This window comes from Nycticebus coucang, chromosome 9 (assembly GCF_027406575.1).
Source record: "Nycticebus coucang isolate mNycCou1 chromosome 9, mNycCou1.pri, whole genome shotgun sequence".
In the NCBI taxonomy this organism is placed as follows: domain Eukaryota; kingdom Metazoa; phylum Chordata; class Mammalia; order Primates; family Lorisidae; genus Nycticebus; species Nycticebus coucang.
The window spans coordinates 7,197,518-7,208,996 of NC_069788.1; the positions used below are offsets into that span (position 1 = coordinate 7,197,518).

General features: G+C 42.9%; 1 protein-coding gene across 1 annotated transcript in view; it reads right to left on the reverse strand.

Moving 5' to 3' along the window:
* MEI4 (meiotic double-stranded break formation protein 4) overlaps positions 1 to 8,486 on the reverse strand; it is a 140,516-nt gene extending 132,030 nt beyond the window's left edge. Inside the window, exon 1 of the mRNA XM_053603575.1 lies at positions 8,255 to 8,486. Within this exon, the coding sequence (XP_053459550.1) occupies positions 8,255 to 8,486 (232 nt within the window). The remainder of the gene's footprint in view (positions 1 to 8,254) is intronic.
* Positions 8,487 to 11,479: the final 2,993 nt, after the last annotated feature.

Genomic DNA, 11,479 nt, shown 5'->3' on the forward strand with positions numbered 1-11,479 from the left:
TTATCTCCTACTCCCACCGCTGCAGGGGCCTGGCAGACCTCCAGAAACTGCAATTAGCAAGGCCATTTTGTTTCCAAATATTAGCACTTGAAGTGACCATGTCTAAACTTACTTATGCAACAAATACCCACCAAGCACCCTCTGTAACAGGTACCATGCTAACAAGAGAAATATAGTGATAAAAACAGACACAATCCCTGCAAGCATGGAGTTCAGACCCTATAGGGGAAACAACAGAATCCTTAACAATTGTAAGTTAACTCACACTTTGCTATGAAAAGAACAGCCGTATTATGGGACCCACAGCAGAAGAACCTAATCTAGTTTTGGGAGAGAGTCAGAAAGGGCAGAGGGATATTAAAACTGTATCAGACAGGGCGGCGCCTGTGGCTCAGTCGGTAAGGCGCTGGCCCCATATACTGAGGGTGGCGGGTTCAAACCTGGCCCCGGCCAAACTGCAACCAAAAAATAGCCGGGCGTTGTGGCGGGCGCCTGTAGTCCCAGCTACTCGGGAGGCTGAGCAAGAGAATCGCTTAAGCCCAGGAGTTGGAGGTTGCTGTGAGCTGTGTGAGGCCACGGCACTCTACCGAGGGCCATAAAGTGAGACTCTGTCTCTACAAAAAAAAAAAAAAAAACTGTATCAGACAAAAAGAATAGTATACAGGCAGACCAAGAGAAGGGAAGAACACATCCTACAGAGAGAAACAAAACGTGTAAAATCCTAGAGGGAAGTGAGAGCAAGGTAGGTGTAAGTAAAAGAAATCAAGTGTGTCTGACTGTGAGGAGGAGCACAGGGTGAGAGGGAGTGCTGGAGAGGTAAGCAGGCACCCCGTTGTGGTGAAGCTCAAGTCCAGCTGAAGGCCTCTGGAATAAATGAGAAGACTTGAGATTAGGCTACCGTCTAGACTGGAAAGCAGTGAGACTATAACTAAAGATTTATAGTCTAATTAGGGAAAATCAATTACAACCAAGGAAATCACATAGGGAATAAAGAGAAATACAGAGATCCTGGAGATTCAGAGAGAGTAAAGTGCTCCTAATTTGGGGATTACCTGTGATACAGGTTCTACCACTCAGGACGAGACAGGGAGCCCCCCATTCTCTAGGCCCAAGTGAGCTCAGAGGTCAGACCCCCATTTCCAGGCACAAGCAGACTGCCTTTTTTGGGACACTCCCTCTGGGCTCTACTAAGATCAGGAACAAAGCAGCCTGAGATGGTTTTTTGGGTGGCTTCTACCTTGAGTAGAAACACACATCCTAATCCCTTCTCCGAGACAAAAACTGTAAAGTACCTGATAACCTTGCCCTAGTGGAGGAGGAACTATCTTCATTCATTTGTTAGTGCACTCATTAACTTTGAAAAGATGTTTCTCCATCGACCAACTCCTGGCCATGTGTAATTCTCAAGACCTAATACCCCTAGATGAAGAGCCCTCATAGACACTCTCCAGTTAGTTCAGTTCTTTCCCCCTTCCAGAAGCTCTGTTGCTTTTTATGTCTTCTATATTTCTTTCTAATTTCTAATAAAAATCCTACCTTACTACTGATCTGTGGTCTGTGGGTTCATTCTTCGAATCCCCGAGACCAAGGGACCTACTGAAGAGCGAAATTCTGGTATCACCTGAATATCCAACATACTTTGTTGGAGCCCAGCTTAGGCCAGGAAGATGGCTGTGCCATGCAGTGAGATGCAGAGCCTCGTACCATGAAGAGATTTGGGAGGAATGAACACTTCTAGAATGGCCACACCCAGTCCCAGCCCCCAAACCCCCCCGACTGGCTTCAGCTTCAGTTCTTTGTACCAGCACTTGCTAGGTCCTTCTAACACCTTATCTCTGAATATCATTCTTACCAGAGCAGCTCCTACTATGACAATTAAGTTGTTATCATGTCTAAATCGTTGCCTTGACACTATTAAAGCCACTTCACATTATGAGCTGTTTAAATGTTGGATTTCTTTGTATGTTGACTATCTCTACTATTAAAAGATTAATTCAATTTCATATAATGAGTACATGTAAAACGTTATCTAATGTATAATCACAAATTTAAATTATTGTGAAGCCACTCATTAGAATCTCTATTAAATTAAGGATACATCCTCTCATATTTATATATATATGCTTTAAGTCAACTGCAAATTTAAGCAAATTTTCATCTTTATTATATCTGGCAATTTTTATTATGAGAGCTTACATGAAAACTGAGAATAAAATGCTTATGCATTAGTCTTCCATGCTCTTTCAGCATCTGTAAAACAGTGAAAGCCACAGCTGTGCAATATGCCTGCAGTGCCCCTCAGTCCACAGTCTGGGACGGTATGAGAGGGACAGAGACTGATAGAGCCTGAGGGATAATGGCAGGTGGGACTCAGGGACTCAGGCAACCTCCACCTGGGCCTGGCAGGGTACGGACAAGGCAGCTGTGATATCCAGCTCCTCTTCTGTCCCCTGACTAGACCACCAGTCTAGTTAAAATCTGTTTCCTGAATCCAGACTCACACAGGATGAGAAGCAATCCCCAGGGTCTAAGGCAGCGAAGAGAGGTGGGCGACAAACTTCAACGTCAGTTAGAAGGGCAGGCTGCTCCCACAGCCATCTGGGTTGGTTGTTTCCTAGGCCCCCAGGCCCCCAAACTTAGAAGAGCTAAATTCCACTTTGACTAATTGTACTGTTCTGGATACGGCCCCACCTTCACCAGCACTCCATACTGAGAGAGGATACCTGAGAAGGGTGAGGTCTAGAGGAACAGGGCTTCTCAAAGAGACCACCAGGATGCACCTGAGGGGTCCTCTCTATGGTGACTCAGCTCTTGGGAATTTGTAAACTTAACTTCCTGAAACTTGGAAATTTCCAAGTTCTGTGCAATCCTGTAGTTCTGCAGGGGCTGGAATAGCATCTCATGCTTGATTAAAACTGGCCAATAACAAGGGTACCTGTGGGTTGAAACTTTTTGACTGTCTGTAAAAAGGGAAAGCCCAAACCAGTTGGGGAGCAGGCCCATTTGGAATTCCTCTATGCCGTAAGGGCGCAGCCAGTAAATAAAGCCCTTCCTTTTATAAACATGGTATTTGGGTGCTCTTTTTCTCCATTGGACCTCATCTTCCTGCAACAATACAAGCGCTCAATGAACACTCAGTAAATGTAAAGCAATGGGTTAATCTCATTTTCTCTTGCCATCTTTTCTCTCCAGCCAACTGCTCATCCAGTAGCCTATCTATCATTTATGAAGACATTAAGCTCCTGAAGCTGTAGGGGAAAAGCACAATACTGGACACTCCATCCACTTCCCTCGCTCCGCAGATGCCAAATTACCACGTAGTTAACACAATAGCAACTGTCCAGGTTCCCCACCCCCACCTCACCTGCAGGCACATTCCTGGTCTCCCAGCTTTAAATCACTGCTATAGGGTTTCTTGGAAAAGAGAGCAGCATTCTGACCCATTCATGTCCTTCTACCCCTCTCCACAGTGTAAGTTAGGAAGTGCTCAGACACAAGGAACAGAACAGTTGGTACAACCACAAACTAATGTTTGCCTAAGAAAGTAATCCTAGACTTGCTGTAGCCACTCAGCAATGTGCACAAGGACCAGGCTCTGGTCTTCTTCCCATGGCACCATACTCAGTGTGTTGGCACTGATTTTTCGATACAGCCTCATAGTTGCAAAACAGTGACCACAGGTCCAGGCGTCACATCTTCGCGTGGCAGTGTCCCATACAGGGAACACAGAGTTGAGGTAAAATGTTCTCCTTCATAGTCCTTCATCTCTTCATTTAAACAGTAAAACCCTGATCAAAAGTGCAGAAGATTGCCTTTTAGCTCTCACTGGGCAGAATTAAGCCCCTTGCCCAATGTTAGATCAATATTGACAAAACAGGTATTAAGTCTTTTATGAATTCACCCACTGGGCATGGGCACATTTCTGCCCACACAGACCGGAGTGCTTTAGTCGGAAGCTGCCCGCAGAGTAGGCGACTAACCTTACCTGCCACACAGTACTGACACGCATCCCTGGGCATCTGCACTTCTCCTTCCTTCCTTCATTCTTCAAATTACTAATCAGCATTTAAGTAAAAAATGTGAGATAATTCCATAATCAAGTCCCATCTGTCTCTTCTCTGTATAGTCTAGTCCCTTAACAAATATAACCAAGAGGTATATTCCTCTTTAAGAAGCTGTAGAAACATAAATCCGAATAAAGAAATAGCTGAGTTCCTAAAATGCCTTATAAACGTATCATACTTCCTTATTTTTTACTTTGCCATTTCAGCTCTGCTTTATTTTAATTTGGGGTTGCTCAGTTACTTCAATGGATGGTTGATGCTGTAAATTAAGTTATCCAGCCTTTCAAAATGTCAAGAATAATTCAATTCCACATTTATTGAGGGCTTGCTATCTCTTAACACTTAAGAACAGCTGCACATGTAAAACAGTTCTAAAAATTCCAGACAGAAGTATTTAGGAATATAAATACATCTATAATATAGTTTAGATTTTCAGGTATAGAATTTTCTTAAAGCAAAGCATGCCAGTTTTTCACATTATACATCTTTTTTTTTTTTTTTTTTTTGTAGAGACAGAGTCTCGCTTTACCGCCCTCAGGTAGAGTGCCGTGGCATCACACAGCTCACAGCAACCTCCAACTCTTGGGCTTACGTGATTCTCTTGCCTCAGCCTCCTGAGCAGCTGGGACTACAGGCGCCCGCCACAACTCCCGGCCATTTTTTTGTTGCAGTTGGGCCGAGGCTGGGTTTGAACCTGCCACCCTCAGTATATGGGGCTGGCACCCTACTCACTGAGCCACAGGCGCCACCCCACATTATACAAAATAATTTATCTACAACTCCTGCTGTGAGTAAAATTTATTTTAATTATATGATTCTTAAAAGCACTATAAGTAAAAATGTTTAGTATAAAAATTAGTTATCACGGAGGCCCTAAGTGTGAAACACTCTCATGTTACAAACAGCATGCACACTACGCCAGTATCATCAAGCGACATCATGTATATTCATGGTGGTCATAGCTAAAAGTTCCTGGAAAGTTTTACATTTGTCATGTTATATTAATTGTGTAACTGCAAAGGAAAAAAAATGAAGAAAAGCTGGTTTTGTTTGACATTCATTTAATAGGTATACTCAAAGAGCCAATTAACAAAGAGTTTAGAGTGATTAAAAGGACACTCTGAACTGTTCATGCAGTAACTTTTTTCTCATGCAATAATGAGATTTTAGTAACATTTGGGTATACAGTTACCAGGTTTTCCTGATAATAACAAAAAAAAAGTTAGTGAGTCCCTACAAGCCACAGCTTATCTGTGTGCACCGACCCGCACACTCCCCGTGTCCTACTGCCTCCTCCTGGTGGGTCTCTGGGAGGTCACGGTCTCTGACCCGCACACTCCCCGTGTCCCACTGCCTCCTCCTGGTGGGTCTCTGGGAGGTCACGGTCTCTGACCCGCACACTCCCCGTGTCCTACTGCCTCCTCCTGGTGGGTCTCTGGGAGGTCACGGTCTCTGACCCGCACACTCCCCGTGTCCTACTGCTTCCTCCTGGTCGGTCTCTGGGAGGTCACTGTCTCTGATCCGCACACTCCCCGTGTCCTACTGCCTCCTCCTGGTGGGTCTCTGGGAGGTCACGGTCTCTGACCCGCACACTCCCCGTGTCCCACTGCCTCCTCCTGGTGGGTCTCGGTCTCTGACCCGCACACTCCCCGTGTCCCACTGCCTCCTCCTGGTGGGTCTCTGGGAGGTCACGGTCTCTGACCCGCACACTCCCCGTGTCCTACTGCCTCCTCCTGGTCGGTCTCTGGGAGGTCACGGTCTCTGACCCGCACACTCCCCGTGTCCTACTGCCTCCTCCTGGTGGGTCTCTGGGAGGTCATGTTCTCTGACCCGCACACTCCCCGTGTCCTACTGCCTCCTCCTGGTGGGTCTCTGGGAGGTCATGGTCTCTGACCCCCACACTCCCCGTGTCCTACTGCCTCCTCCTGGTGGGTCTCTGGGAGGTCATGGTCTCTGACCCCCACACTCCCCGTGTCCTACTGCCTCCTCCTGGTGGGTCTCTGGGAGGTCATGGTCTCTGACCCCCACACTCCCCGTGTCCTACTGCCTCCTCCTGGTGGGTCTCTGGGAGGTCATCGTCTCTGACCTGCACACTCCCCGTGTCCTACTGCCTCCTCCTGGTCGGTCTCTGGGAGGTCATGGTCTACAGACCTCCCATCCCAGGCATAGCTGTGCTCTCTGCGTGAGTCTCAATTACAGCTCGAACTTCAACCATGACTTAAATGCCACTAGTCCTAAATCTGTGTCTGTAGTTCTACCCTATTCTTCCCCTCTGCTGGGACTACACATCTACCTTCCTTCTAGGTAATACTTGTATATTCCAAGGATTAGTCTAAAGTTGGACAAACCTGGACACAACATTTTATCCTGTAATTTTATTTGTGTTACTATCTGAATTCAGAATATTGCGATTCATTTAGTAAACTAGGATGAAAACCTCGATTATCCTAAATACCTCTATCTCACTTAACTACTTTCTGAATCATTTAAAAATATCTGATATCCACTCTGAAATTATTCATAAATACCTCTGCTTTTAGTTCTCACTATCATAGATGTAATTCAACTCATTATTATTTATCTGAGCCTTGGTCAAAGCTTTCAGAACTGGTTTCCCTGCACTGAGTCACCTCTGTAGAATAGTCAGAAAATCTTCTACATTCCACTTCAAGAAATGCGTATTGAGTGTTTTTCTGCATTTCAGGCTTTGACTGGGTAATGAGTGAAGAGTCCTGAGAAAAGCAAAGACCTTTCTTCAGTGAACTCAGACTCCAGATCAGCAGATAAGATAGCAACTAATAGCTTGTGGAAAGAATAACAAGTTGGGGAAGACCTGACTGAGGAGGTGTCATTTAGATTAAGATCTGCACTTAGAGAAGAGGCCAGCCACAAAAAGAGCCAAGGACAAGAGCCAGACAGAGGTCCACATGAAGAAGGAACCTTCAAGGACTGCAGAAAAGGCCATTCTGGCAAGGGCCCACTGTATAATGGGGAGGGTATCTGACCAGAGGTGGGAGAGGTGAATAGAGATGGAATTAGCCACAGCATTATGGTCCATGATCAGAAGTCTGAATCTAATGTGAAGCATAATTAGAAGCAGGGAAGAGTTTTATGCAAAAGAGTAATATAATCTAATTTATACTTTTAAAAAACTCTGCCAAAATTATGTTTCCCAATCACAATGTAAATGTCAATCTTCTGCTTCAAAAATGTTCAGTGGATACTGATGAACGGGGTGACCAGATGTCTCAGTTTGCTCAGGCAAATCCAGGCTTGTGGCTATTGTCCTAGTGTGATTACCAACAGACCTTTCCTTTACTCTCCTGTGGGTCCTGGTGGAGGACTCATAAGTTGTATGGTCAACTTACTAATAGATAATATAGTACAATAGTCCTCAGGTGGACCCTGAAGGCCCTACTGGACCTGATCCCAAACTCACCTCTCTCCTTTCTCCCCATCACACCCTTACCTCACAAGTGTTTCGGCCACTGTGAAATGGAAGGCTGGTGGCGTTCTGAATGAGGTGTGCATTCTCGACTTCCTGTGCCTTTGGTCACAGTCTTGCCTCTTCCTGGATGTAACCATTTCCCCTGACAAGTGGACAGACTCTTGAGGGCCAAACCTAAGAAGCATTTCTGGAACCGAGGCAGACTGAAGGCTTCTTCCTCTGCATTTCATCAACCTACTACAGCATGTAGCACCACCAGGGGGCATTATTATCTGCAGTCTATCTTCCCTCCCAGAAGGGTAAGTCCTCGGTGGCAAGGACAGCACCTCCTTTCAGGTGTCTCTGGCTCCTCATCACCCACCATGTGTCTGGCCTATATCTGGTATTGAGATGTCTGCCAGATGAATTATTTAATATAAAAGCAAAGTGAAATATAAAGTAAGATGATGAAGTTGAACAATGAGATCTTAAAATGAATTTCTCCACTAAGCATAAGACATTGTTGCATTCACAACTAGACTATTTTCACTCTCTACGAAATCCAAAGTAGCCCCTTCACAGAAAGTGACAATAAACTTTTAATGAATGATTAGAAGTAAAAAAGTCTTTATAGAGCAAAAGGAGAAGTCTAATTTTCAAGGAAACTAAATAAGTTTATGTTTTGATAATAAATTTCTGAATAATTTTGCAGCTGAAATAAAACAGTTTGATATATTAGCAAAAGGCAATTACACATACTCACCTCTCTTACATGATCCTGCACAAATTCTGCTCAGAAGAAGTTTTTGACGTAATTGCAGAACTTCAGCTTCCAAGGCTTCAACTTTTGATCTCCACTTTGACTCCTGCTCAGAAACTAACATTGCAAGGTGCTCTGTGTATTCTCTGATGCTTCTGTCTGCTGGTTTTGAACGGATAATTGCCAAGGCCAGAGCCAGCTTTGTAGTTTTCAAATACCATTTTTGAATATCCATTGTGGCTTTTGTCCCTGTCATTTAATAAGAAAAAAAGTTACAGAAATTTCTTTTTACTCTTGCTGTGCATTTAATTTGCTCAAAATTGATTTTGCAGAGCAACACTAATTAATAAGCTTGTGATAAACTTGGCACCAAGTAACAGAAAAAAAACTCAGAAACTGAAAACAGTATAAGAAAAATATGAAAAGAAAACTGCATACACATGCATATTAAGTATATTAAGATTCAAAATAGTAGACTTAGCAGCTGGACAATTTTTGGAGGTGGGAAAAACACACACTACTCATTTAGTAGTTTATAACCAGAGGCCCACATCAGAATCTGTAAGGGGGCATTATAAATACTCATATATGTTTTTATGTATAAGACTTCTGTTAAGTCTTGCAATCTTTAATGGATCTTTATCTGCTATTCCTGACCCTAACCAGCCCCTCCAATCTACAAGGAGAACTATCTTTTAAATATTCACATCATTTAAGTTGTGAGTTTGTTCTGATTCTGCACTTCCAAAGATTTTCAGATGCTACCGTGAACATACTTTTCCAAACTAACACTGTGTCATTCCCTTAAAAACACACTGACGGGAGCAACATTCAGCGGGTCAGTACCAGATCCCTGCATTCATCTGGGTAATGCCATCATCCCTCCTGAACTGTAAGCCTCCGTGGCTTCTATGCTTCATTACACTATCATGTGCAATGATTTAATTAATTTCTTTAATTAAAGAATAATTAAAAGAAAAATGATCCAGAAAACTTAGAATTTGGAGTTTCCATACCTGTCATACTAACACAATTTCAAATTCTTCACCTCACATTTCAAGCTTTATCTCCTCTGCTTTCTCAAGCCTGTCTTTCCTGTGGTTGGCTCTCAGCAGTGCAGCAGACAGACCCAGCCCGGGCTCATTCCCATTTATGCATCTGCTCACAAATTTCCTCCTCTTGTGATGCCTTGACTCTCTTGAACCTGCCCGAGCTGGCCGTGCACCCTTCAAAAAACAACTCACACACCACAATATAAAATCTTCTCAGATTTATTCCCACCTATACCAATATATAAGTGTCCCATATCCTATAATTTAGCACTAAAAGCATATAATCTGACAGGTACTTGATGCTGTTTTATTATAATCAAAGATGAACACAAACATCTATATCAGCGGCTCTCAACCTGTGGGTCCCGACCCACAGGACTGTATTAAAGGGCGGCGGCATTAGGAAGGTTGAGAAGCACCAATCTATATAAAATCTGTCCATCACAGCATTATTCATAATATTGGAAACTGTGACTAACCAATAGTGAAGTAAATAATGGTATGACTGTACAAATGAATGTTACTCAGCCATTAAAAATAAGATTTCAGAGCTTTTTTATGAGCATGGAAATAGTTAATGATATCATGAGGAAAACAAATGAGGATATAAAATCATATGGACAGTAGGACCCCAATGACATGAAAAATAGAATGTTATCTCTAGCTGTGAATTACTGGCAATTTTTATCTTTTCTTCATTTCTTTATATGTTTCTAATTATCTGCAGCAAAAACATATCAAGTTATGATTGAAAAATTTTATAATAAATTTCCTAAAATCAGTGTATATAGCTTTGTATTTTCATAGCATACTGTTAATATGGACAAATTAATTAGAATGACAGATTCATATTCTAGTTTTTCCCACACATTTATTTAACATGCTGGTTACTGCTCCCTCTGTCGTCAGTGATGGGAACGGTGGCCTCAGACACTTGCTCCTCTCAGAGAAGAGCCTGTGTGCATGGCAGAGACACATGGTTTTTGAGACCCACTCTCCAACAGCCTGCCTGCCAGTACATAATACAACAGTACTGATAAAAACTGCAATCTCTTCAAAGGTGTTTCCGTTAGAATAGAATTTCATATCCAATTATAAATAGTGGGAATCTAGACTTAACAGAAAATGGTTTATTAGTACAAAAGGACAAAGTGCTCTAGATGACAAAACAAAGGAAATGCCCCCCATCCTGCAGAGATACTTAGTTGTTTTAAACAAGCTGATCAATTAAATGTTCTGGTTTTTCAGGCATCGTATATGATTTGTTAAAAGCCTTAAAGCCATGAACAGTTCACAACGTAAAGTTCTTTCAGATTGTAACTACCCCGTTTCCCCCGAAAATAAGACATCCTCCGAAAATAAGACCTACATACAGGAAAGATAAGACGTCCCCTGAAAATAAGACCTAGTGCATCTTTGGGAGCACACCTTAAAATAAGATACTGTCTTATTTTTGGGGAAACTGGGTATATCAGGGTTAGTTGTCTGAACATTAATTAGAATTATACCACAAATGAACAGAAATGATGGTTAATAAAGATATTTATTAGCACAGGCTTTCGGGGACTAAATCACACTCAAAATACTCATAAAACCACAATATACAACCACACAGAACTGGATTTTTTTAACTGCTTCTTCATATCAAAGTATTGCCTGCACAATAAAGATAATTCTGTTTCTCCTAATATTTCACAGAAGAAAAAATGAGCTTCTGCGACATATTAAAAATATACAGAGACGCTTTGTCCTTGGACCCTGATGCAAACTCCTAAGTGCCTTAGAATTTCCCGAGTATCAGGAGATTCTTTTGTTCTAATGAAGTTACCTCACTGGTCCCTAAACAGCTTCAGGATGGGGTTGGTTGCCAGAAAGACCAAACCGTAATCAAAAGCTTAGAATTTCCGGTGGCACCTGTGGCTCAAGGAGTAGGGCGCCGGCCCCATATACCGGGGGTGGTGGGTTCAAGCCCTGCCCCAGCCAAAAACTGCAAAAAAAAAAGCTTAGAATTCTGATCTCACCCCTCAACCTTCAGGAAGGAGTTAATAATGGACCATACTTTCCTAATGGAACCATTATAGAAACCCCTAAACAACGGACCTCTGCGAGCTTCCGGGCTGGTAAACACAAATCTTAGAAGAACGGTATTATACAGACAGCCAGGGATCTTCAGCCC